This window comes from Ochotona curzoniae, unplaced genomic scaffold, assembly GCF_017591425.1.
Source record: "Ochotona curzoniae isolate NIBS_2020 unplaced genomic scaffold, NIBS_Ocur_1.0 scaffold_3208, whole genome shotgun sequence".
In the NCBI taxonomy this organism is placed as follows: Eukaryota; Metazoa; Chordata; class Mammalia; order Lagomorpha; family Ochotonidae; genus Ochotona; species Ochotona curzoniae.
Window position 1 is genome coordinate 5,210,316 of NW_024467106.1, and position 25,987 is coordinate 5,236,302.

General features: G+C 59.4%; 2 protein-coding genes across 8 annotated transcripts in view; one reads left to right on the forward strand and one right to left on the reverse strand.

The window, feature by feature from the left end:
- Positions 1–3,421: 3,421 nt before the first annotated feature.
- Positions 3,422–6,240, forward strand: PTGES2 (prostaglandin E synthase 2). Of its 2 annotated transcripts, XM_041004467.1 has the most exons (7): positions 3,422–3,527; positions 3,807–3,899; positions 4,350–4,408; positions 4,625–4,774; positions 5,140–5,340; positions 5,586–5,703; positions 5,982–6,240. In XM_041004467.1, the coding sequence occupies exons 4-7, from the start codon at positions 4,662–4,664 to the stop codon at positions 6,108–6,110; spliced, it is 561 nt and encodes a 186-aa protein (XP_040860401.1). In that variant the 5' UTR covers positions 3,422–3,527; positions 3,807–3,899; positions 4,350–4,408; positions 4,625–4,661; the 3' UTR covers positions 6,111–6,240. The 2 variants fall into 2 exon arrangements, with proteins under 2 accessions (XP_040860401.1, XP_040860400.1); XM_041004466.1 differs by lacking the exons at positions 3,422–3,527; positions 3,807–3,899 and having other exon boundaries at positions 4,367–4,408; positions 4,629–4,774.
- A 3,979-nt stretch (positions 6,241–10,219) lies between these two features.
- SLC25A25 (solute carrier family 25 member 25) overlaps positions 10,220–25,987 on the reverse strand; it is a 32,656-nt gene continuing 16,888 nt past the window's right edge. Inside the window, exons 1-11 of one of the 6 annotated variants that reach the window (XM_040963042.1) lie at positions 22,584–22,808; positions 15,911–16,037; positions 15,739–15,826; positions 15,307–15,342; positions 14,969–15,080; positions 14,210–14,368; positions 13,087–13,239; positions 12,746–12,853; positions 12,477–12,644; positions 11,879–12,029; positions 10,220–11,783 (exon numbers count right to left, since the gene is read on the reverse strand). In XM_040963042.1, coding sequence (XP_040818976.1) covers positions 11,599–11,783; positions 11,879–12,029; positions 12,477–12,644; positions 12,746–12,853; positions 13,087–13,239; positions 14,210–14,368; positions 14,969–15,080; positions 15,307–15,342; positions 15,739–15,826; positions 15,911–16,037; positions 22,584–22,808 — 1,512 coding nt within the window. In that variant the 3' untranslated portion in view covers positions 10,220–11,598. Of the gene's footprint in view, positions 11,784–11,878; positions 12,030–12,476; positions 12,645–12,745; positions 12,854–13,086; positions 13,240–14,209; positions 14,369–14,968; positions 15,081–15,306; positions 15,343–15,738; positions 15,827–15,910; positions 16,038–17,514; positions 17,674–22,583; positions 22,809–25,987 lie in introns of those variants that run through there. The other 5 variants (XM_040963044.1, XM_040963040.1, XM_040963041.1 and 2 more) reach the window with 5 other exon arrangements.

Below are 25,987 nucleotides of genomic sequence, written 5' to 3' on the forward strand. Positions count from 1 at the left end.
GTGGCACAGCTGCCCTCTGTGGTTGGTACAGCAGGCTCCTTAAAAAATGTGGGAGTCAGGCCCTGTATGGTGGCCTAGTGGCTGAAGTCCTTGCCTTGCATATGACAGGATCCCATATGGGTGCCGGTTTGTGTTCTGGCGGCCCCGCTTCCCATCTAGCTCCCTGCTTGTGGCCTGGGAAAGCAGTCAAGGACAGCCCAAAGCCTTGGGACCCCGCACCCACATGGGAGACCCGGAAGAGCTCCTGGCTCCTGGATTTGGTTTGGCTTAGCTCTGGCCATTGTGGTACCCTGGGGAGTGAATCATCAGATGGAGGATCTTCCTCTCTGTCTCTCCTTCTCTCTGTGTGTCTAACATTCCAAAAGGAATAAAATAAATCTAAAAAAAAAAAAATGGGTGTTAAGGGTCTCAATTTATTGGATTCAAACATCTTTGAAGTATATGCATACTTTTTTTCACATTACACATATTCCATGAACTCAGATTTTTGTAAAAAAAAATAATAATAATATTTTAGAGGCAGAAAAAGATGCCCCCTGCTGCTTCATTCCCCAGTGTCTGCAGCCGCAGTGGGACCTGAGCCAGGCCCGACCCAGGAGGGGAAACTCACTCCGGGTCTCCAACGTGGGTGACAGGGGTCCAACCGCTCAAGCTGTCGTCATCAGTCCCTGGAACGAGCTGGAGCCAGGAGCTAGAGGTACGCATCTCAAATCCAGCTGCTCCCGTGCGGGATGTGGTCATCTTTTCTTTCTTTTTTAACATATACATATATATTTATTTGAAAGTTCTGATTACAGAGAAAGAGGGGGAGACACAGAGAGAAGAGATCTTCTAGGGCTGGTGCTGTGGTACGATGGTTTAAGCCATAGCCTGTGATGCTGGCTTCCATATGGGTGAGGGTTCGAGTCCCAGCTGCTCCCCTTGGGATGTGGCTCCCCAATGGTGCATCTGGGAAAGCAGAGATGGTGGTCTGAGTATTTGGGTTCCTGCTGCCCACGTGGGAGACCCTAGTTCTGGGCCTGGCCTGTTTGGGGAGTGAGCAAGAGTGTCTCTCCTTCTTTCTCTGCCTTTCAAATAAATGAAAGCAAAGAAGATGGAATAGGAGAAAAGAAAGAATCTTCTATCTACTGGTTCACTCCCCAATGGCCAGGGTTGGACCAGGCCAAGGCCAGGAGCCTGGATCCACCCAGGACTCTCACAGGGGTGGCCCGGACCCAAGCAAACACTTGGGGTATTTCCACTGTTTTCTTCCTTTATTTCCTTTTAAGATTTATTTTTATTTGAAAAGCAGATTTATGAAGAGAGAAGCAGACACAGAGAGGTCTTCCATCCACTGTTCACTCCCCAGTGGCCAGAGCTGGGCTCTGTCTGAAGCCGGGAGCCAGGAGCTTCCTCCAGGTCTCTCCTGTGGGCACAGGGGTCAAACACTTGAGCCATCCTTTGCTGCCTTTCCAGGCCCCTTAGCAGGGAGCTGGATCAGAGGTGGATCAGCTGAGTCCAACCTTACGGAATGCCGGCACTGCAGGTGCAGGGTTAGCACACTGTGCCGTGGTGCCAGTTTCTTCCTATTCCCTTTCCAGGCGTATTACGCAGGGAGTTGGATGGGAAGTGGAGCAGCCTGGACTGGAACCAGTGTTGGGATGCTAGCATTGAAGGAAAAAGATTGCCCTCATGTAAAAGTTGGAGCAGAATCAGGGCAAGATGTGGGGCATAGCCCCAGGTACAGGGGTACAGGGGACAGAGAGAAGGGGTGAGCTAGACGCAGGGCCAGCAGGGAGGGTGAGGTGGGGTGGAGTCAGAGACAGGATGGTAGGATTCCTTCCCCTGTCAGGGGCTGCTGCTGGCTTTGGCACCGTGGTGCGCAGTCCTGGGGCTCCCTGGCCATCTAGCAGGGCTGTGCCGGGTGCTGGCCACAGATGGGTGGCCAAAGGCCTGCAGAGTTAAGGAAGAGGCAGTGCAGGGTCGGGGCAGTGCCCCCCAATTCGAACTGGACATCAATCCCAGAGAAATCTTAGCTAGAGCAGCAGAACTTGGCCAAGGGGCTGGCCTTGGGCTTCCCTCCCTCACGCAGCCCAGAGAGGCTCTGTGGTCCACCTCTCTGGCCTCCAGCCCCTCCTAGCCCTCTCCTTTATTTGGTCCCAATCCAACCAGCAATCATTCCCACCTCGCAGACAAGGAAATAGCTTGCAGAAGGTGAAAAGCAGACGGCTGTCAGCTGTACAACTCAACTCTGAATGAAATCCCCAAAGGGCGAATGCCCGCTCCCATTCCCGGGCTGCCTCAGTTTCCTCCTTTGCAAACGGGGCCGGTCACTTGCACGTCGCGATTGCTGTGGCGTCCAGGGTCCCGCTCCCGGGTGCACGCCCGCAGCATCTTCCGCGCCTTAAATCAGGGTCCAGCCAGAGGCGGGGGCTCTTCAGAGCCTGTCAATCCCCCATCCCGCCTCCGCCGCAGCCCTCGGGGTCGCGGCCTCCAGGAAGCCATTCCGTCCTTCCCTCCGCCTGGGCCCCGCCCACGCCGTGACCCCGCCCCTCACGCTCCGCCCTCTCCACGAGCCCCGCCCCCGGTCGCTGGGCGGGGCCAGCCCGGGGCTGCCCGCGCCGAAGCCTGATCAATAGAAACCGACACTCGCGACCGGGGCGAGCGCCGCCGGCCGAGCGGGGCGGCCTGGGACTCCCCGCTTCTCCCGGTCCCGCCCCTGGAGACCTGAGGCTGCACGAACGGGCCCTTCGGTTCGGGCGAATCGGAGACACCCGGCTTCCAAGGCCCCTTTTAGGGCTGGGGAAAATGTTATGGTTCAGGTCACAGCACGAGGCACCCAGTGCTGCGGGAGGGCGGAGACTTTGGGGTCGGGCCCCTCGGCGCCTTCGCGCGTGGAGGTCACTCGGCCGGCGTCAGTTTGCTTCGAGCGGGGCCTGAGGCACAGCTGAGCAGCCGCGCAGGACAGCCGGCCACCCGGCTAGGCGGACGGAGGGGCCCCGGCGCTCGGCCGGGCTCCCGCCGAGACCCACGCCGCTAGCCTCCTTCGGCCGCGCCCGGCGTGTTTCTGTGGGTGTTCCGGACGCGGAGGCCGAAGCTCCCCGAGGCCCGAGGGGTCTGCCGGGCCCGGCTGGGCACGCCCCTTTGTCCCCCTCCCCGGGCGGTGCACGGCGTGCCGCCCCGGCCCCGGCGGCCACCGTCGGCTCTCGGCCCCTTTAAGGACGCCGGCGCGGCTGCAGTCTCGGTTGCTCGCGCCCGCCCGAGCCGCCGGCGGAGCGAACATGGCCCTGACGGCGCGCGCGGTGCGGGGGCTGTGTCCGGGCCTGGGTGCCCTGGCCGGGAGGCCGGCCGGCCGCCGCTGGGCCCCGCTGCTCGAGCGCCGCGCCGGCCTCGCGGGCGCCTCGGGCCCCGCCGCCGGCCCGGGCTGGGGGCGCTCGCGGCTGCTGGGGGCGGCGGCGCTGGCCCTCGGGGGCGGCCTGGGGCTGTACCACACGGTGCGCTGGCGGCTGCGCCGGGCGGACGTGCTCGCCGAGCGCTCGGCCGTGCAGGTGAGGCCCGGGGCTCCCCGGAAGGCTCGGGCTGCGGGCGGCTGACCTTGGGCGCGGGTGTCCCGCACCGCTCCCTTCTGCCACTCCCACCCCGTTTCTTTCCCGCTGGCTCATCTCCCCCACACGGGTACGCGTTTGCGGGGGTCTCACCGGCTCCTCCTGCCCTCTGCCCAGCTCTCCCTGTCCGGCCGCCTGCAGCTCACGCTCTACCAGTACAAGACGTGTCCCTTCTGCAGCAAAGTTCGGGCCTTCCTGGACTTCCATGCCCTGCCCTACCAGGTGGTGGAGGTGAACCCCGTGCGCCGCGCCGAGATCAAGTTCTCCGCTTACAGGAAGGTGCCCATACTGGTGGCGCAGGAAGGGGATAGCTTGGTGAGCCCTGGCCCCCTGACCCCCAGCTCCAACCCTGGAAGGACCCTGTGACCCCGGCTGGTGTACAGCAGGTGCCCTGGGGCAGGTGCAATGCAGAAGGGCAGTATGGCAGGTGCTCCCCAAGTGCGGGCCCTGGAGCCCCCTGTGGGTTCTCAGCTGGGCTAGCTGGTCACCAGGAGCCACTCGCTGGCCTCTGGGCTGGCACCTGTGAAATGCCTGGCACGGTACGCGGCACCTATGGCATTTACCCTGCCCCTCGCCTGGGAGCCCAGGAGGGTGGCTCTGGCTGGGACAGGTGCCTGGAGCGGCTTGGTGCACGCGGGGCAGAAGGACGGTAGCAGTGTCCACGCTGCAGTGCCCGTGGGTTGAGCAGCCCCTCGTGTCCCGCCTGGGATCCTCCTCCCCGTGTCAGCCATGCCGGCTCCTGACCACGGGCGCCTCCTCCCCCAGCAACAACTGAACGACTCCTCCGTCATCATCAGCGCCCTCAAGACCTACCTGGTGTCGGGGTAAGGGGCCGCCCAGTGCCAGCGCGGGGTGGGGTGGCTGGGGGCGTCCTGCACAGGCCCGAAGGCCTCCCCGCCTCCCCCTACAGAGGGGCGTCTGGTCGGGGTGTCCCCCGAACTCCACTCGTGTAGGCCGGGGTGCGGGGCACGGCAGCGGGAGGGGTGTGTGGACGGCGGGAGGAAGGAGCATGGGGCTGACCCGCACGGTCCGTCCCGAAGGCAGCCGCTGGAAGAGGTGGTCACCTACTACCCGCCCATGAAGGCCGTCAACGAGCAGGGCCGCGAGGTGACCGAGTTCTGTAACAAGTACTGGCTCATGCTGGAGGAGGAGGAGGCGCGGAGGCTGTACGGAGGGAAGGAGGCCCGCACGTGAGTGGGCGGGGCCTCGGAGGGCGGGCCTCCCGGGCGGGCGGGGCCAAGCATGGGCGGGCAGGGGTCTCGGGAGGGCGGGGTCTCGGGAAAGGGGCGGTCTCCCGGGTGGGCGGGGCCTCGGTGGGCGGGCCTCCCGGGTGGGTGGGGCCGGGCGGGGCCAAGCATGGGTGGGCAAGGGTCCCTGGAGGGCGGGGCCAAGCATGGGTGGGCGGGGTATCGGGAAAGGGGCGGTCTCCCGGGTGGGCGTGGTTAGAGGCGGGGCAGGGTCCCTGGAGGGCGGGGCCAGCAGTGGGGTGGGGCTCTCTGGAGGGGGCGTGGTTCCGTGACACCTGCCCAACCCGCCGCTCTTGTCCCGTCCGCAGAGAGGAGATGAAGTGGCGGCAATGGGCTGACGACTGGCTGGTGCACCTCATCTCCCCCAACGTGTACCGCACGCCCTCCGAGGCCCTGGCCTCCTTCGACTACATTGTCCGGGAGGGCAAGTTTGGGGCCGTGGAGGGCGCCATGGCCAAGTACGTGGGGGCAGCCGCCATGTACCTCATCAGCAAACGCCTCAAGAGCAGGTGAGGATGCCCGGTGGTGCGTGTGTATGTGTGCTTGCACACGTGTGTGCAGGTCAGCTGTCCCAAAAGTCCACCAGGTGGGCGAGCTGCGGCTCCCCCAGCCCTGCCTTCCCCAGGCCCCTGCCCCAGCCTGTTCCTCCCTCTGCCTCCCCGGACTTCTCGCTCCCATCAGGGACCAGGCCCTCGGCTTCCCGCTGTTGCCCTGCCCACCAGGCTGGCAGGATTCTGATGTTCTCCCTGCACAGGCACCACCTCCAGGATGACGTGCGAGAGGACCTCTATGCTGCCGCCAACAAGTGGGTGGCCGCTGTGGGCGGGGAGCGGCCCTTCATGGGGGGCCAGAGGCCGAACCTCGCGGACCTGGTGAGTTGGGGCCGCTGTGTCTGTGGCGGAGATGGGAGGGGAGGGAGGCCTGGGGAGGGGAAGCCCGAGCGATGCCCACGCCCCCAGGCCTCACTCTGACCCACGCCCTGGCTGTGCCCTGACCCCAGCGGTGCTGACGGCCTGGTGGGTGGAGTTCCCGGGTTCCTTGCCCAGCAAAGACAGACATTTTGGGGGCAGAAGGGAACTCTCTGCCTCAGTGTTTAACAGGAGGGAGAGTCGGGGCCCGCCTGGACACGCCCCTTTGTCCCCGTCCCCAGGCAGTGTATGGCGTGCTGCGGGTCATGGAAGGGCTGGAGGCCTTTGAGGACCTGATGCGACACACTCACATCGGGCCCTGGTACCTGCGGGTGGAAAAGGCCATTGCCGAAGCGCCCCACGTGCACTGATGGCTTCCCGCGGGGCTGTGCTGGAGTAGGGGTGGGGTCCTCCCGCCCACCCCAGTTCTGGGGCCCTGGACTGTGGGAGAAAGCCCAGCCCAGCCTCCGTTTGCGTTCGCCACCCGCTGTGTGGTGGAAGGACACTCCCTCTCCCACCTGCAGTGATGATCTCAGGAGCCCCCGCTGCCACCTGGGCCTCTCCTGGCCTCTCAGTGGCTGCCCGTCCCTCCAGGCCAGTGGGAAGTCCCAGCTTCCTCAGGCAACTGGGACTCTGCAATAAAGATGGTTTACGTGTGGTGGCCATGTCAAGGTCCATGTGGCTGCTGGTCCAGGCAGGCTTTGGGCTCTGCACCCCAACCCTGGGAAGGCCATTGTGTGTCCAGGGCTTCCTCAGTGTCGGACCTGGGGACAGGCCAACAGAGTGGATCCCTGTGGCAGGGTGCAGGGCCGTGGGAGCCAGACCCTGGGTGTGTGGGCTGTCCTTGCCCTGGCCAGCTGTGGGCCCTGGCAGGTTCCTGGTCACTCTGCAGATGAGCAGGGTCCCTTGGAGTGCAGGCGGCTGCCTTGTGCTTCACTCCCAGGCTGGGATGGGTCCTGCTGGGGGTGACCAGTGTGGTGGCTTCCTGGGGGAGAGTGGGGTCATCCAGGGAGACCTATGGGGCATGTCCTGTGGGGGTGACCCGGCCCCTGCCTGCCTGCACCGGCTTGGTTTCCCCTGGGACCCCAGATTCCCAGTGTTCCTTGTTAATCCTAGGACTGGTTTCCTTTTATCAGGGGCTTGGGCCTCTCAGTCAAGGCCACTATGGAGCGCCACCTGGGCCTGGTCCTCCCAAACCCTGTATCCTGCCCCAAAGGGGAAACATCCTGCCTTAGTTTCCCCAGGTAGTTTTCAATCAGGAACGGCATGTTCCCACTACGACCACGAGAGGACGCGAGAGGTTGCGAGGCCTTGTGCTCTAGGGCAGACGGCCTGGTGCTGCCACCTTGTGTGCACCTCTAGAATTGACTGGACTTCATTAAGGGGCCCTATTTGCCCATCTGTGGGAGGATGAAACAGCAGGCCTCTGCAGGGAGAGCCGGAGACCCTCTGTCACACTCAGATCGCAGCTTTGATGGTGGCAGAAGGCCATGCCACTGCTCACCGTCCACAATTTTCAAATATTTATTTATTTTTATTGTAAAGTCAGATATAGAGAGGAGGAAAGAGAGGAAGATCTTCCATCCGATAATTCACTCCCCAAGTGACCACAATGGCTGGAGCTGAGCCAATCCGAAGCCAGGAGCTCTTCCTGGTTTCCCAGGTGGGCGCAGAGTCCCAAGGCTTTGGGCCGTCCTCAACTGCTTTTCCGGGCCACAGGCAGGGAGCTGGATGGGAAGCAGGGCCGCCGGGATTAGAACCGGCGCCGATATGGGATTCTGGTGCATTCAAGGTGAGGACTTTAACCACTAAGCTATCACCCCGGCCCAGGTTCAGTGTTTTCATTACAATTTTAAAGCTTCATTTGGAGGGGCTGGCGCTGGAGTGCAGCAAGTTAAGTTGTTGCTTGTGATACCAGTTCAAGTTGCAGCTGCTCTGCTTCCAACCCAGCTCCCGGTAAATGCAGCCAGGGACCGCAGCACCCACCTGGGAGACTGTGGGAGTTCCTGGCTTTGGCCTGGCCCAACCCGGGCTGTCATTTGGAGAATGAATCAGCATGTGATTTCCCTAACCTCTCTTCCTGTCACTCTGCCTTTTGATTAAATGCATATATTTTAAAGGAGGCCTTCTTAGTTATGCAGATACTACGTGTCCATACATGTTGCTTATAGATAGAAATTACAGATAAACAAACAAGAAATCAGATATAGGAGCCCTGTTGCATGGAGAGTTAAGCTTCTGCTAGCAGCAGTAACATCCCATACAGGCACAGGTTAGTCCCAGCTGCCCCACTTCTGATCCAGCTCCCTGCTACTGCACCTTCGAAGGAGGCGGAAGATGGTCAAGGACTTGGGCCCCTGCACCCACATGGGAGACCTGGGTGGAGTTCCTGGCTCCTGGCTTCTGCCTGGCTCAGCTCTGGCTGTTGCCATTTGGGGAGTGATCCAGCAGGTGGAAGGTTTTTTTTTCCCCTTCCTCTGTAACTCTGCCTTTACAATAGATTATTTACTTAAGAAGCACAGTTGGCACAGTTTATTTCCGCCATCCCGTGGCAGATGGAGCCCACAGGCAGGACACCCTCAGGTACCTAGCATTTACTGTAAACAGTTCCGTGGGACCTACTTGCTGCCATGTGCCACGTCAAACATTTGACATTGAGTCCTATGAGGTCAGCAAGAAATCCCCATTGCACAGATGAAGAAACTGAGGTCCAAATGTTAAGTGACTTGCCCAGCATGGCCCAGCCAGCAGGTGATAGGCTTTGAAGCCAGGAAGGGCTTGCGGGCCTGTGGCCTTAGCACAAGGTTATTTTGCTCTTAGAAGGATCTGGATTTTTAAAATAAAAATTCCAATCATAGTGGAGTTGCCTGACCATGACGTGCCCAGGTCACTGCCATTTCTGTTCTCATGGGTTTCCACAGCCCACTGCCTCCTGCTAGATGGCAGTCCCTGATGTATTTTACCCAAGGGGGTGGGAACGTTTAGATGGGTGGGGCGGTCACGGGCAGCCGTGTTGGAGGGGGAGCGGAGTGCTGGGCTGCCCAGAGCCCCCATTACAATCAGCTCTGAAGCCCTGGGGCCTGAGGTTGTCCCCTCTGGTGGCCGTGCTGTAGATGCCACTGTTAGTCGTGTGGCAGGGAGATGGCCCAGGGCATGCCTGTACGTGTCCTCCCGTGGGCAGCTAGCTGGGGAGAGGTTGGGCAGCTGAACGCAGCGTGTAGCGATGATGGCTCGTATGCCACAGATGTGTACTTGGGTGGCAGCAGCCCCGAGAGCACCCTCCTGGCTCAGCCTGTGTTCCAGGTGACAAAGCAGGCGGGACTTCACAGTGGTCTCACAGGGGAGCGGGGTGGCCTGCCCCAAGCCCCTCCTGCGCTGCTCCGCAGCCCCTGGCCTCAGCTGGGCCCCTCTGGCCTGCCATGGCCTCCGGGGCCTGGACTGCTGGCTGACAGAGGGGCGGCCCCGAGGACAAGGAACAAAGTCCCCTGAGCACTGGGTGGCCGCACAGGTCCCTCCCCTTCCTGCTTCCCTGACTTGTGACCCGCTCTGACCAGGCCAAGCCGGGTCACAGTGTTCGGAAACCTTGAGCTCCCAGGCCTTGACACTGACCCTTGGTCTGAACCCCAGGCCGGTCCACCTCCAGGAAGCTACAAGGCAGGGACTGTGCCTGTCGGCTGGGCAGGAAGCCAAGGGTCCCAGAAGGCTGGAGACTGACCGCTTGCCTGCCCCTTACAGATTCTGTGTGGTCAGGAGTGTCCCATCCTTCAGACACATGTGCCGGCAGCCATGGAGCTCACCCATGTGTGCCAGCAGGTAGACCCCTAAGTACACATGGTGAGGTTCTAAATGGGGCCCTTCCCTTCTGGAGACTTCCAGCCCTTATGGGTAATAAGCACACATCCCAGGTCTGCTCCCAGCTTGGGGGTGGGTGGCCTCTCTTCTGCTTTGAGGGCAGGGCTGACAGGTGGAGCGGCGGGCTGGGGGAGAGTCAGAGCCCTGCAGGTACTTGCCTCGCCGTGTACATGGAGACACCGAAGGTATGCTGGATTGACAAATCTGCAGTTATCTCAAGTATAAAATGAGTCACTTGAAGACAGAAGAACCAGACTGAGTCCTGGCTGCTCCGCTGGCAACGCAGCTCCCAGCTGATGTGCATGAAAGCATCAGAGAAATGCCCCAAGTGCCTGCTGCCCCATGGGAGACCCGGAAGGAGTGCCAGGCTCCTGGCTTCGGTCTGGCCCAGTCCTGCCCAGTGCAGCCATGTGGCAGGAAGTGAACAGATCGTTAATAAGCCAGTAGGGGCAGAGTGTCCTCTAAGGTCGGGCAGCGGCCCAGTGGTGTTTGTGCCTCCTGAGCTGGCGCTCCAAGCAGGTGGGGCTGGGGAAGGACCAGGCCACCCTGCAGTGGGTCCTGCAACGCTCGCACCCCACCCTGCACCCCTCGGCCCATGTCCAAGAAATCCTGCCTCGCACCGATGAGCTTATGAAATAACTTTATTAGAAGGCTGTTTTCAATGACAACTTCAAGACTTTCTCACCAGCTCTGGACAAGTCCCAGTTATCACCCTGTGTAACAATCATGTTTGCACTGATTTTCGCTCCCTACTTAAACTCCATCAGGCGTCTCTGGGGCGATGAGGGCACTGCTAAGGTCAGGTGGCCAGTGCTACGAGCAGAGCAGCTGAGAAGGGAGCCCGCTCCACGGATGGGTGGGGGCAGAGCAGCCTCCACCGCAAACCCACCAAACCTTGGCCTTCAGAAGGGCTGAAATCAATACCTCCTCCGAGTCTGGAAGCCTCGGCCCATCTTCCACCTCACTGTGATTTCGGCTTCTCCCCCAGGCTCCCCCTCTGGCCCTGGGCCCCTGAGGCTGCCTGGGGGCCACTGGGGGCCAGCCCTGACCTGGCCTGCCTCAATGTCTTCCACCCAGGACCAGGCCGCCTCCCTTCTGGCCTTATTTCTCTGTAATTCCACATGGGAAGCGGGTGGTGCCTCCACAGCGCCACCAGGTGGTGTTGGGAGGTACAACTGACCGTAAACATAAATATGAATAAAAAAATGAACTTGAAAATGACAGGCTATCCATTCAACAAATCTATAAAAATAGTTAGGACATAACTCTGTTCAAATAAATACAAAATAAATAGGCTCCAAGCAGTGACACGTGGCGTCAGTGGAATGTGAGGCTGGTCCCATGGGCTCCACAAGCTGGGCCACAGCACCCCAGCCCCACCCAGGGCGCCGACACAGACTCACTCGCGGGACAGCAGGGGCTCACTTCCTGTCCTCCCTCCAGAAGCACAGGGCTGCTGCTCGCCCAGCTCCCTTCTAAACAGAACCTTCTCCCCAACATCATGGTTAAGGCTGCTGCCGCCGTGGCGCGGTCTTGCTGGGGCGTCCCTTCTGCCCGCCACCCTGAACCCAACTGTCCACTGTCCCACAGTGGGCTGGGTCAGTCAGAGCAGAGGCTCTGGGCAGCCATGCGACCCTCATGCACACGTGATGTCCAGGTGCCTATGTGTGCATGAATTCAGAAGAGGGTGGGCACCTGAGTCAGACCCCATCGTGGTGCCCGCACAGGTCAGTCCTGTGGCTGCAGGTGCAGAGGGTGGGGGCTGCCAGCCCCTGCTCCCCAGTCAGAGCAGCAGAGGGGGAAGCGATGGGGAAGGCTGATTCGACCTCGAGAGCAGATGGGAGCTGCCTGGGGGCCTGCCGCCACCTGCAGGCACCATAAGAGACGCCTGCACTCAAGCTGTGCCCGCGGCCTTCCTGCCAGCTCTGCCCCATTCTCCCAGCTTGGCTCAGGCGGCTTTAGTGTTGGCACATTCACAGAATGAGATGGCTCCATGTCCCGGGGCCGTCACCGTGACTGCACACCCAGGGTTATCTTGAGGTTCTCATATACCACGTAGCTGATGCTCACGGCCGGGATCACCTTCATGAAGTTGGGGGCCAGCCCCCGGTACAGCCCGAAGGCCCCCTCGGTCCGCAGGATGTGCTTGAAGAGGCTGCTCATGGTCACCTCCGGGGCGCCCTCCACGGATGCTGCAGAGAGAGGCCACCCATGGTCAGTGGCTGCTGTCTGTAGCACCTGTCACCCCCCAGCCCGCCTGAGCACAGGCCCCAGGGCCTTGCCTCACCTTGTGCCTGCATCCGGGTCCTCACCAGGGCCAGGGGGTAGCTGGCCAGCTGGCCGCAGGTGCTGGAGACGGTGCCACAGGCCAGCAGCACGAACACGCCAGGATCCGCACTGTTGACTGCGTAGCGCTGCAGCCACGTGTTCTTGAGCGTCTAGAGGGGGAGGGGCGGGCTCTGGAGTGACTTGGCAGGGGAGGAGGGGAGAGCCCCTGCATCGCACTGGAGCCGTTCCCTCGTCACGCGGGGCCACTTGATGTGCTGGGCTCGGGCCCTGCCCAGCTCCTGACTGCCTGCCTTAGGTTTCTGCTGTCGCTGGACAGGAAGCAGAGGGGGGCAAGCACCTGCTTTGTGCAGCCTGCAGAGTGGCCATGCTGAGGGTCTGCTGCCAAGCCCCCTGTGCTCAAACCCCAAGGACAGGGTTCAATGGAACTGTACTGGGAGGTGCCAGGGACCCTTACAGCAAGCACATGAGCCAGAAGGAGAAGTCGTCCCTGGCGTGTCCCCTGTGCATGGGCCTGGGGGGGGGCAGGACACATGGACACACACACACACACACACACACACACACACACACACACACACACACACAGGCCTGCTCACCTCATAGACAGCGAGGTCGATGCCGGCATAGGGGATGATGCCCAGCATGTTGGGCACATAGCCTTTGTAGAAGGCTGCCACCCCCTCTTTGGCCAGGATCCTGCGAGCACAGTCCAACATGCCTGAGTACTGGCCAGTTTTGCGCAGGGCCATTCGGGTCTTCAGAACCTGGCACGACAGGATAGCAGGGAGGGTAAGTGCCACCTGCCCTCCCCACCTCGGTTCCCCTAGTTCTCTGTCACCCCGACGGAGACCCAGGTGCGTCTCACCTCCATTGGGTAGATGCTGCTCTGGGCAATGGCCCCGGCCAGGGAGCCAGCCACAAGTCTCTCATGAATCCTCAGGGTCTCCTGGTCACTCCCGACGAGACGCTTGATCTAGAACAGGAGCCAGCAGTTCCATCAGCCACCGCACCTGTGACCACGGCACCTGGACCTGCCTCAGCCCTCCACGGCTGGGCACCATGGCTGAACCCCCCTGGGCTCGGCCCATTCTGGGCTGCCTGCAGGTGAGGAACTGACCCAGAGCAAAGTAGCTGGCAGAGCTGGGGTCAGGCCCAGGCCTCCTCGCCCGCAGGGGTAGCACCTGCTGATGGGCAGGCGACTCTCACCTGCTCGTAGGCCATGAACTTGATGGCCGACTCGGGGGCAATCTTGAGGACATTGATGCCGTTGCCCCGCCACAGGGCCTTGGTCCCCCCCTCACGGATCATCTGTGTGAAGCCACCCACGATGCACATGTTGTTGCTGCGGGAGGCGTGCACCTGCCGGGGAGGGAACAAGGTGAGGCAGGTGCTGTGGCCCAGGGAAGACACCAGGGACAGTTCCTCTGCTCAGGCGGCAGGAGGCAGGAGGGCTCCCACTCCTTAATATTCTGAAGCTAAACTGGGGATCTTTGGATTAAACAGAGCCAACTTGAGAGCCAGTGGGCTTTCCTGGGCAGCTGCCAGCACTGTGCTCAGCAGCCCTGGAAGGACCTTGCCACTGCAAAGACAGTGGAACTGCAAGCCTCCTTCAGAGCTCCTGTCCCCACCTATGGGCTGCTTCTTGGCTGGGGGGACGGCCACATGGCCGAGGTTGTGTCACAGAGCCACTGGGAGGCCCAGTCTGGCCCCTGGAGAGAGCTGGGATGGGAGAGAGAGAGGGAGGGAGGGAGACAGGGCCAAGTCCAACCTGAAGCTCTGTTCCCTGAACTGAACCCTCCCCTCCTGGGGGCTGGAAGAGCCCACATTCGGTCCCAGGCCAAGAGCCAAAGGGCAGGATGACAGCTCTAGTGAGCAGAGCTCTGGGCACACAATGGGCCAGCTGCACCAGGGATCAAGGCCTGGCCCGTCTCTGCAGACAGGCACCCAAGTCCAACAGGGCACCCTCGGGTGCATCCGTTGTATAACGCCGGCTCTGACATCAGCCTTGCTTATCTGTGCCCTGTGGACGTGGAACTGCACATCTGGCTGGGATGACGGGCTCACAGTGGCAAACGGGTCAGGTGAGGACCCAGAGGGCCACTGTGCCACATGTGCTAAGGAACTTGGTTCCTGCTGCACCTCACCTCATGGGGCCAGCTTAGGCCCCTGTAATGCAACACCTGGCTGAAGTGCTCAGATAAAATTAGATTAACTGCTTGCAAAAAAGGTCATGGGTACCTTGGAACAGTAATTCTAGCCCCACTCACTGGGCCAGAAAGTTCTAGAAACAGTAGGGCCCAGCCGTGAGGCAGAGTTCAGGACCACTTACCTGCATGAGCACCTTCAGTCTGTCCAGGGGGGCTGTGCAGGTCCTGGACACGGCCCCCGCCCCACCGCCGGCCACCAGGTGCCGCCACCACATCCCGGTCTGCCTCTCTTCCACCGTGAACTCATCAGGCACCGTCAGGTTCTCACCCACATCAAAGATCTGGGAGGCGATGACAGAGTGAGCCTTGCTGCCCTGCCCTGTGCCTTCCACCTGCTCGCCGGGCCTCACGCTGCGAGCCCGAGCCTTCCCTGCTGCCACCTGAGCTCTCAGCTTGGGGAGGGCCAGGCTGAGGCGCCTGGGGGATCGGTTATACAACCACAGGCACAGCCTCTACGCAGGGAACTTGGTCAGGAGTGGGGGTGGGTGGGGGTGCGGGAGAGCCAGGGCCGGCTGCACTGAAAGGATCACGTCAGGAGTAAAATCCTCTGAAACCCAATGTGTAACCAGATCGTGCTGGCAGAACATTCTGCAAGGCCTCAGCAAACATGAGGGCCACGTTGCCTCGAGCGCCCTGACTCTGGGTGGCACCCATGCTGGTTGGTGCCAGCCAGTTCTGCTCTGAGCCCAGGGCTGCAGGCCAGGACTGGCAGGAGGGGCAGACTCAGCACGCATCGGGGTCTTGGGCACAGTAGGTGGGGTCAAAGGGCAGGGGACCCCTCACTGCCCCACAACAGCTCTTGTCCTTCAGCTGTAGGACAAAGGGCATGCGAGACTGGGGGTGGGGTGACGACACCTGCCTGACCCGGCTGCCCTGCTCACCGTGGAGTGCTTCCAGTAGAGGATGATCTCGGGGATGTTCTCCACGGGGTGCAGCAAGTGGTAGTCCCGCCACTCGTTCCAGTCGATGGTCATTGTGCCATTTTTATCCATGCTGCAAGATGGCATCGGCGTGAGCCTACCCGTGCCATCTGCCCCGACCCCAGCTGCACACTGTGCTGGGGCAGGGGCCACAGCAGGTGCCTCCACCCCGGGGTGTGTGTGGGTGCCACACTGCTCCGCAGTCTGGAGGGCAACCAGGCCCCGAGCACCCTGTTCCCATCAAGTGGAGCAGTTGGAGCGGGGAGGCAGCAACCGAATAGGGCAACACGGGTACTTACTAGGTGACAGGGCCCCAGAAGTGGCCCGTCCGTATTCTGACAGACAGACAGACAGGGTAGGATGCAGAGGAGAGAGGAGAAACAACACACGTGAGTGCCCGGGTGGACAGCAGGAGCACACGTGAGTGCCCGGGTGGGCAGTGCAAGCACACGCGAGAACAGTGCAGGGGAGGAACACGGCACAGGCCCCAGCGAGGGACGGGGTGGGGGCTGTGTCCTGGGATAAGCCAGCATCAGAGGACGCCTTGGCCATGAGAGAGAGGTGGGACTGAGTACAAGCCACCTCTTGGTGACAGTGTGCAAAGCAAGTCCCCAGGCTGGGACAAAAGATTCCCACCCCCTACCCACTCTGTGCACGGAGAAAGGCCTGGAACAGGTGCAGGCACCAGGGTTGCTATGTCAGCCCATCTCTGCCCTCCGCCAGGTGCTCACCTTTTGAGAATCTTTTCCGCCTGCTGCTCGGATATCTTGACCCCCAGGTCCCGCAGGGACTGCATGATCTCCTGGGCGTCGATCCGTCCTGGGATGACAAGGACTGTGAGCATGTGCCCGGGCAATGGAGGTGCCCGGGCCGGGCCAGTCGGGGCTCAGGGCACTCACTCACCATCGTTCTTCTTGTCCAAACTCTTAAACACCAGTCGCAGCTTCTTCTCGTGGTCCTGGAGGTAATGGACAAACTCCTCAAAGTCCAGCTGCCCGTCAAGGTCCTTGTCGCCAGCCTGCACGATTTTCTAGAACACAAAAACAGCGTTCTGTGTTTGAGCTCCTTTTGAGGCTCCTTCTCCTGGACCTGCTAATCTGTGAACAGAGGCGCCTGTGACCGGAGTTTCCACAGCCCCTGCTGTGTTGTTCCCAGCTCCTTGCTACACCTGGGAGCGGCCCTGGCTCAGGAACCCCTTTGTGGTCAGAGTGAAGCTTTGGGGAGCAACCGATCCTGCCATCACCTGCCTGGCAGGAACACAGCCCATGGGGCACTTGGGAGGGGCAGAAGCCGGGCCAATTGTTCTCAGACCCAGGCTCAAGAGCACTGCCACCCCTGATCACCTCCACCTCCTGGCCAGCTCCACCTGCTGAAAGTTTAGTGAGTCGAGGAGGCTTTGAGAGACTTTGTCTCCTGGCCAGGAGGTGCCAGGACTTGTCCTGGCTTTGGGTTGCTCAGCTCCTATCACCCCCACGCTGACCTGGGGTGGCACTGGAGCCGGGCCCCTCAGCCTCTGGAGCACCTCCTGCCCCCTCAAGGTTAATCCTGAGTTCGACCAGGCAACACCAACACCCAGAACCAGGACCACGAACAACAAAAGGAAAGTGGAGGTAGCCTCCCCACATCCCGGTGGGCAAGCAAGCCGCTCACGTTGTGAGAGGCATTTAGAGCGCTTCAGGCCAGCGCGGCTTGGACTCTGAGGGGCCCTTGGTGACCTTCAACTCTGGGAGGATCACCCCGTGCTCTCCTTCAGCCCCGCCCTGGACCTCGGCAAGTTCTACCTCCCCAACCAGATACCCCGTGACCCGGCAGGATGGAGAGCTGAATGCCCGGGGTGCGGCTGAACTGAGGCGGATGCTGGGTACACACTGGACCTGCTCTCTGGGTCACATTTGCCTCCTGGGGACATGCGCCGGCTCAGCCCGGGGAAAGCACCGAGGCGGCAGCGACCCATGCTGCTCTCTGGGCCCTGGGTGCCGTGACAGCAACAGCCCCAGGACGGTGTTCTTGCCACTGATTTCCAGGTCATCCCAAAATGCTGGCTGGCTTCGCCCTCAGAGCTACCAGGCCTGCTCTCTGTCTCCTTCCATGACACAAGTCTGCCCACGGGGCACACCGCCTGACTGTCCCCCTGCCAGCCCTGCTGCCCCAGCGATGAACAAAGGTGTCTGGGAGGAGAGTGACCCCAGGCTCTGGCGCTCACGGTGTCCATGGCCCCTCTGTGGAGCAGGTGCCCACTCTGTCCACCCAGACACAGCATTCAATCCCATTTCCAGGTCCTCTCTTGCCTGCCCCCGCCCCAGGTCCATTCCCATATCCTTCCTTCCCCCACCAAAACCCTGCCCTGGGTTCTTAAGGCCGCAGAGGATCAGCCGCAGCCACATGACAATGGGAGCAACTCCCACATTGCAAACATTCTTTACTCCCGGGGAACATCCGGCGGCTCATCCATTCATTCAACATCCAACACCCGGGCCTGAACGGCCGCCCACCTCCCAGCCACAGACCTGCTTCCACTGGCGGTAGGTGGAGAACTCCTGCGAGGGGATGAAGACGCTGAGCTTGAAGATGGACTTGAGCTCCGCGGGCAGCCCCTTGGATTCAAAGTACTGGAACTCAGTCTGATCCTCCCCCATGAGCGGCACGTATAGGCACAGGCAGAGCATGGTGGCGGGGGTGGGAGCCGGGGCCAGGGGCTCAGCTGCCACCACAACTGCTGGCGGCACAGGGACTGCTGCTGGTCCCGGGAAACTCGGCTCAAGAAATGCTGGGTCCCAGCTGTCACTGGCTGCTCAGGCCCTGCCCTTTTACTTAACTGAACAAAAATCCGCCCCTGCTGAGTCCTGGCAGCAGCCAATGGGTGCCGCGGAGCAGCCGGCGGCATCGGGTTGCTCAAGTGCAGAGGGGCAAAGACCTGGGCTGACGTCATGCGCTGCCTGCAGTCCACTCCCAGAGCAGGGGCAGCTCTGCTCAAACAAACCTTCAGCTCAACAAACACGCAGCCTCAGCCTGCTTGCATGCAAGGTCCCCAAATGCGTCACACACCAACGCTGCGTCAATCATTCCCAAGAGAAACAAAGTGGACGAGACAGAGTCCATGTCTGCCGAGACAGGAGCTGAGAACCAAGTCCTGAAGACCACCTGCCGGAAGCCCAGCCACCCACAGGGGAGTCACGGGTGGCCTCAGACGTGGCCTCTCCGGCTCCCTGAGCCTCCCCTCAGATTCCTGCTGTGGAGGAACCCACGTCACCAAGCCCAGCACCTCTACTGCATTCCACTTCCTAATATAGACTGAACCTCCCTGCAGCTGTGACTGGGACGGGTAAACGTGGGTGCTGCCCACTTGGAGACCCAGTGTTAACAGGACTTCTTCATTCATGAAAAAGCTTTGTGTTAGGAATGCCAGCACCTGTATCAGACTGCCTGGTGTGAGTCCTGCCACCTCAGGAGACAGCAGGTAGTGTTTCAAGTCCCAGAGCCCCTGCCTGGCTACTGGCCTAGACAGGCCAGGCCGAGCCTCAGCTGCCATAGGCATCTAGGGAGGAAACCAGCGGATGGAAGATCTGTTTTCCTCTCCCTGTGTCACCCTACCTCTCAAACAAATAAATCTCCTAAATAAGCAGGCCAAATTTGGGCTGGCATTGTGCAAGCTAAGCCTCCACCAGTCATGCTGGCATCCCATATGGTTGCTGGTTCAAGACCTGGCAGCTCCACTTCCAATCCACTGCCCCGTTAATGCACCTGGGAAGGCAGCAGGGGATGGCCCAAGCGCTTGGGCCTCCGCACCCACACAGGGGACCCAGCAGTTCTGGCTTCCAAATGGCTCAGCCCTGGCTGTTGTGACTATTTCGGGAGTGAATCAGCAGATGGGAGATGGCACTCCGAGGAGGCTCCGAATCACCCGGGCAGATCCCTACTCAGGTTCCACCGAGTCCTGGCTGCTCAGCGTCCCCTGTGCTGCCTCCAAGAATGGCATACTATCATACCACACGCTAGTCCTTCCTGCCGGGTCCCCGCAGCTAAAGCCTGCAGCTTCAAACCTCTACGTGCCTGGCCTGCAAGGAACCTCTGGACTCAGTCACAGCAGTGCTTCCTGGCTTGGCCAGCCTGAGACCCAGGGACAACACATGTCCCCCCGAAGGTAAAGGCTATTTAAGCATTTTCACTAGGCCTGGTGTGGTAGCCTAATGGCTAAAGTCCTCACCTTGTATGCACCAGGATCCCATATGTGCACAGATTTGTGTCCTGGCAGCCCCACTTCCCATCCAGCTCCCTGATTGTGGCCTGGGAATGCAGTTGAGGACGGCCCAAAGCCTTGGGACCCTGCACCTGTGTGGGAGACCCAGAAGAAACTCCAGCCATTGTGGTCACTTAGGGAGTCAATTGATGGATGGATCTTCCTCTCTGTGTATCTGACTTTGCAATAAAAATAAATAAATCTTTTTTTTTTTATTTATTGCTGCTTACATTGTATTATGTAAAAATAAATAAATCTTAAGAAAAAAAATTTTTTTTAATGTAAGGTATTATCACTGAGAGCAATTGTTTTCTAGGAAAAACAAACAAAACCAGAACAGAATCTCCTTGATTATAACCAAGCTCATCACTCTACAAAGAACAGTGCTGGGGACAGGCCAAATTCCGAAATGTTCCACTTGGGCTTGTTGACACATTCTTTACAATGTTAAAGTTAATTCTATTCCAACATTAGTTTTGTTCTCTCTTCCCCTTTTGGTAACATTTATTTGTATTGATTGGAAAGGCAGTTACAAAGGGAGGGAAATACAGAAAGACCTCCCCCGTGGCTGGCTCCCATTTCTCAGATGGGCTACTATGGTCAGAACTGGGTCAGTCCAAAGCTAGGAGCCAGGAGCTTCCTCTAGGTCTCCCAGGCCAGTGCAGGGGTCATCTGCTTCTCCTGGTGCAACAGCAGGAAGCCAGAATGAAGTAGAGCAACCAGGACTTAAATCAGCACCCAAGTGGGATATAGCACTGCAGGCAGTGGCTTAACTCACTACCCCGCAGCACCAGACCCCTCCCCCACGCTAACTTATTTTCACCAGATAAAACAGAACTGGTATTTGCTCATTTACTGAAACACCAAACCACCATCATATTTGGAGCCACAGGTAACTCACAAAGCTATTCTCACCTAGCAGTACTGATTTATATGCTGGCTGCTCCACTTCTAATCCAGAGCCCTGCTCATGCACCCAGGAAAGCTGTCGGGGAGGGCTCAGGTGCTCGGGCCCCTGCACTCACACAGGAGACTTGGAAGAAGCTCCTGCCTCCTGGCTGTAATCTGGCCCAGCCCTGGCTTTGCAGCCATATGGGGAGTAAATCAGGAGAGGGAAAATCTCTCTCTCTCTCTCACTATCTCTGTAACTATGCCTTTTAAATAAGTAAGATAAATCCTTAAAAAAGATAAAACCTGAACCGAGTGAGATCAGCTCACTTGCCAATCGCCCTGGCCTGTGGGCAGCAGCCACGTGAATCGAAGGCCTGCGCTGGTGCTGCATTTCCGAGCGCGCCCGCGAGCCGGACACCAGCTATCTGCAAGCCTCACAGGGAAGGTGGCAGGGATGTGGGAAAGGTGTAATCTGAACCAAATCAGCTTTAGCTGTGAACAACAGGCCCTGGCTCACCATGGACGTGGGCAGCACGACCAGAAAGGACTGGGGCTCAGCTTGGGTTTCCTCCCCATGGGCTTAGGGTCCCCGGGACTTGGCACAAGGCATCATGCCATGTACACATCTTTTTTGCTCTCCTACTCGAACTCTGTGACCCAGACCAACTTTTATTCCCCCTCCTCCGACACCCATCTCTGCGATTACTATTCGGAAGCCATCACAGCCATCCTCGATCCCTCGGAACGCAGTGGCAGTTCCTCTCACGTACAGCCAGCAGCGCTTTTCCCTGCTACTCTGGTACATGCCCCAACACTGCCAAGCAGGTGTTTCCTGTGAGAGCTGGGATATCACGATACCATGAGTAAGAACGGGCAGGTACAGAGCCTTTGGGGATGTGGCATTAGGTCATGAAGCCTCCCCTCCCTCTGCATGACTCAGGCCAAGCCTGAAATATTGTCCTGAAAGAGCCTCGCCTACCTCCGGCCCAGAAGCCCCGCCCACCCCAAGCTTTCCCATCATTCGCTGCTGTGGCTGCAGTGTCTTTTGATAGGTTGCCATGACAGCCCAGTGTAGTGAGTTTCCGATGAAAGCCGCCTTCTCTCTCTCTCTCTCTCTCTCTCTCTCTCTCTCACACACACACACACACACAATGAGCAGAATTGCCGGAGCTTCTAAGAAGGCATGCCCTGGAGGGCGTACCTCCCACTCCAGATTAGCTGTGAAGGAGCCGGTTAAAGGGGCAAGGGGACAGTTCCTAGAATCGAGACTTGCAGCAACCTGACCTGTTTACTGGGGGAGGTGAGAAGCAAGCAGAGTAGCACTTGTGGAGTCCAGAGGGGCAGGGTACCCTGCTCTGCCGGGTTACCACACCCTTTCAGGGCAGCAGGCTAGTCCAGCACCTCCAGGGTAAGGCTGCCTGAACTGGTCCCACCCGGCCATCCTGGGGACCTGCCCACATGTGCTGTCCCTCCGGCTTGGAGCAGGCAGCAGCCCAGAGCCTGCAGTGGGGCTCTGCAATCAGCAAGGGACAGACGACAGCACTGGGCTGCCCGAGGACACAAAGTCCTACCCGACAGGACCCAGCAGAGGCTGGGAAGTGGAGCAGTTAATGATTACAGGCAGGGCCAGGACACAAGGCCAGTGGGTCTGCGGGGCGGGGGAAGACGGGGGGAGGGGGGATGAGGTTCAGCGGTACCCACATCGGGTCCTGGATGTCCCCCAGCATGGCCGCAGCTGGCACAAGCCATGTCTGTCCCTGGCAGCAAACAAGGCTAGTGCTGGCTTCTTAACCATGCGCTCCACTCAACAGATACTTCGGGTGTTTCTGCCATGTCCCCTCCCACAGAGGCATCCCTTCCCTTCCCCTGCTGATCACCAGTGCTCAGGAGGTGGCCAAGCCCACTCCCACAGTGAGCAGGACCCTCGCGACAGGGACCACTTCTCTATCAGTCTGCACACACACTGAGCACCATCCAGGCTGCTTCCTGCAGACAGTGTGGAGGCAGTACAGGGCAAAGCTCCGTGCAGATCTGTGCTTCAGCCCCACGGGCCCTCGACTGTTGACCCCTTCCGCGCCTCGCATCAACGCTGACCTCGGCTCCTGTGAGGACTCAGGGGACAGCCCAGGCTCAGGGCTGAAGAGAGTGACCTTGCCACACACTAGGGAACACCTCACTCCAGCAGCCACATCTGAGACTACACCGACACACCCCTCAGCAAGCCCACTGAGTCCAGCCCTCCTGCGTTCAGCGACCGGCCCTGCCAGGGTGGCCGTTACAGTGGTCCCAGGACGCCCACGGATGTGCCCTCAGCTCCTTCACTGCCTAACACTTGGCCCTAAACTGCGAAACCACAGTGATCTTTTTTAAAACAACATCCCCTCCTCCCCCAGAAGGACCACAGCCAGCTGAAGGCTGGGCAGGTAGGTCGCCTGAGGTCACGATTACCTTAGGAAACTGCTCTGCAGGCCCGACCACCAGCAGGATGGTGGGTCTCTTTTCCACGGTCTCCTCAGCCCTTCCTTCCGGCTTTCCCAAAAAGCTTGACACCACCTGCTCTCCTTGCGCAGGGTCCGGGGTGCCTCGGACGTCGTGCCCGGCCCCCTCCCTGGGGCTTTGGCACCCAGCCCCAGGGAGGAAGCTCGCCAGAAAATGCCACAGCATCCGCAGCATGCCGGCTTCCTCCTGAGGCCACCGTCGGTGACTGGTCACTTCTGCGGGATGGGACCACAGTGCCAAGGGTCTCCTCTGGTCCCCCAGCTACTGGGAAGAGAGGCCCGGGAGCTGTGCATGCAGCAGCCACCCCGCCTCTGCAGACGCGCCGGCAGGCACGGCTGTCTACCGTGCCCGGCCTGAGAAGTGGCTCACGCTGAGGGAGTCTTGCTGGCTGCTGGCATGGAGGAGAGCAAGTCACCACAGCTTCCTCAGAGAAAACTTACGCCTGCAGGAGACTGGACATTTCCTTTTTGAAGTCAGTGGGGAAAATAACAGCCGGCCAGCCACCAGACTGCCCCGGAGGCAGGGGCAACTTCAAGCTCCCAATTCTTCAGTGGCCCTCGCTCATCACCCCAGCTCGGGATCCAGTATCAGCCTGCATTCTCACTGCAGCAGGGCCCAGCCAATCACCGCTGCCGACACTACCTAGCTCATTATCTCCACCGGCACCAGCCCTCCAATCACAGAGGGCCAACTGCCTGCATGCAGCCAGGGCCGACTCTGCAAGGAGGTGCAGACACAAGCTCCAGAGGAGGCTTCCAACAGCCACCTGGGCGGCTTCCGGGCTGGCCCTCGCCACCGCGTCACACGCCTTCCAAGTCCTTGGCCACACCTCTGAGACAACGCTTAACACTCCTCCAGTTCTGGCAGCCCACCTGCGCCAGCCTATGCCTAACAACGCACGCATGCCCCCACCACGGCTATCCTTCTCCCAAGGGTCCCTCCAGGTGAGGATCGGAGGCTAGGCACAGGTCATATCTGTAGACTCAACTGAGCAAATGACCCTAAGTAAAAAGAAATTTCGTGTTTCATTTTTTTCCAAAAAAAATAACTTAGCTCTTGATTTCATTTTCCATGGACTTTTAAAGGATTTACTGATTCACTTGGCAGGCAGAGAGACAGACAGAGCTTCCACCCACTGGTTCATTCCCCAGATGGCCACAACAGCCAGGTCTGCTTGGGTCCAGGCCAAAGTCAGGAGCCAGGAATTCCACCTGGGAGTCCCATGTAGGTGCAGGAGCCAGAGCAGCCGGGCCATCCTCAGCTGCCTTCCCAGGAACATTAGCAGGGAGCTGAATGAGAAGCGGAGCAGCCAGGGTTTGAACGGGTACTATGATACAGGATGCTGTATTTGCAAGTGGTGGCTTAACGCCCTGCATGACACCAGCCCTGGGTAATCTTTTTATTTTATTTTTTTAAAGATTTATTTATTTTGGGGATTCTGGGCTTTGGGGCGGCTTGCAACCCCCCACAGTGTGGTGGTTCTGAGGGGTGCCCCTGCCAGGTCGGATCCAAGGCTGGGGATTCAGGCCAAAGCCACTGCCGAAAGGCAGTGACTGAGTCCTTGGCTTTGGGTGGCCAGTGCACCAAATGGTGTCAGGCTCTGCCTGCTAACCGCCCAGCGGCGAGCTCTGGGGTATTTATGATATGAAATAGCTGCTTAGGGACACCCATGAATAAGGCTAGCTTTAGTGTAGGTGAGAGATGAATTCTTGGTGATTCCCAGTAACACGGTCAAGAAACTTTACGGCAAGAGTGGGACTGAGACCTGATGGTTTGGAGGGCAGCATCCATAAGATCTACTTGGGCCAGACTGATTCACCAGCCCAATTAGGAATCCTGAGATGGGCTGTTAGCATAGAGTACCACTGACTACCGCATACCAGTCCACACCAAAGCTGTGGGTGGGGGCCTGTCTAGCAGGGCTAGGTACCATTACTTGACTGGGTGGTGGGATAGTGGACTGGTCACATTTGGCAGGGTCAAGACACTAACCAGCACGCGAGAGAACTAGGTCCAGGGGTAGACTCTGAGAGGGAAGTGTGGGCCCAACCCTGTGGAAATACATGCCCCGCAGGTTAGCTTGCAAGCTGGGGTGGCATTGGGCTGAGCTAGGTAAGACTATGGCACCTGCCATCACTTACGGGTAAAGAAACCGACGGCAATCTGGGCAGGTCAAGGCAGCACCACCAGAAGGTGCATCCTAAAATAGGATGTGGGGTGGGCTGAGCTGCAACTGGAAGGGTGCTGACTGGGCAGGGCCAAGCAAACTTACAAAAGAATAGAAATCAGGATGGAGCACATGTCATTCCAACCTGGGCTCTTGCACCAACTTGTCTGCATGAGACAGGGATACTATACCACAGCATCAAAGGCAAGAGCTGAGACAAGTGAGGGGCTAAGCCAACTGGGTAAGAGCAACCACTGGCACACGCGCAATCTAGGGCTGGGAATAGACTCAGTTAGGGAGCTGTAAGAGTACATCCTTGCTGGGTTGGGATTCCCACGGGAGGGTGCTGGAGTGGGGGCTGCATTCTGGTCTAGGTGTGGCTGTAATCTCCTTAAGCACAAATGTGGACTGGGGCTGGGAGCACCAAGCTAGGCTAGACGCCTTCACCATCTGGCGCTCTGGAGAACGTGGGTAGATGTAGGACGGACTAGGCTGGGTCTCTGCCCCTACTGAGCCATGTGTGAGCAGTGTCTGGGTATGGACAAGCCTTGGCTGGGGTGAAATAGCCAACACCAAGAACTGGAATGGATTGAAGGCCAGCAATGAGATCTGGTCCTTGGAACCACCAGTATGTGCAAATCCTGGCATAGGGAGTGGTTCTGAGGGAGCAGCTTGTGAAACTCCTCTGTCGGAAGCGCAAGAACCACAATATGGAGCAACCCAGACCAGGCCAGAGGAAGATACCCACCATCATACCTATGGCATAGGCGGGGGGCAAAGCAGGCTGGACCAGTTCACATCAACCACTGGTGAATCTGAGCGCCAGCATAGAGTATGGGTCAGACCAGTTCCGGTTGCAGCACATACCAGTGCACATTAAGGAATTCCAAGGTGAGGTGAGCCATATCAGATGTGGTTGCAGCACCCAGACAGCACTTGTGAGAACTGGGGGGGAGGAGGCAAAGCTGGCAGGGGAATGTGGGCTCCCCTGCTGGATAACCACTCCCACTGGAGAGCATGAGTTGGGATGGGGGCAGACCAGACCAGGCAGAGCTACAACAACTGTGGGCCTCATGTGAGCTAGATTGGGAAGGGTCCAGATAGGGCTGACTGTTCCGACTGGTGCAAGCAAAAATTAGAGGGGGTGAGGGTTGGTTGGGCTTTGCCACCTCAGATGGCAGAACCT

What these genes read in the sequence shown, in the direction of transcription:
- PTGES2 (XM_041004467.1), top strand. Translation starts at nt 4,662, where the DNA reads ATGAAGGCCGTCAACGAGCAGGGCCGCGAGGTGACCGAGTTCTGTAAC. An exon ending in GGAGGGAAGGAGGCCCGCAC is followed by an intron (nt 4,775 to 5,139) that starts GTGAGTGGGCGG and finishes TCCCGTCCGCAG; the next exon opens with AGAGGAGATGAAGTGGCGGC. An exon ending in AGCAAACGCCTCAAGAGCAG is followed by an intron (nt 5,341 to 5,585) that starts GTGAGGATGCCC and finishes CTCCCTGCACAG; the next exon opens with GCACCACCTCCAGGATGACG.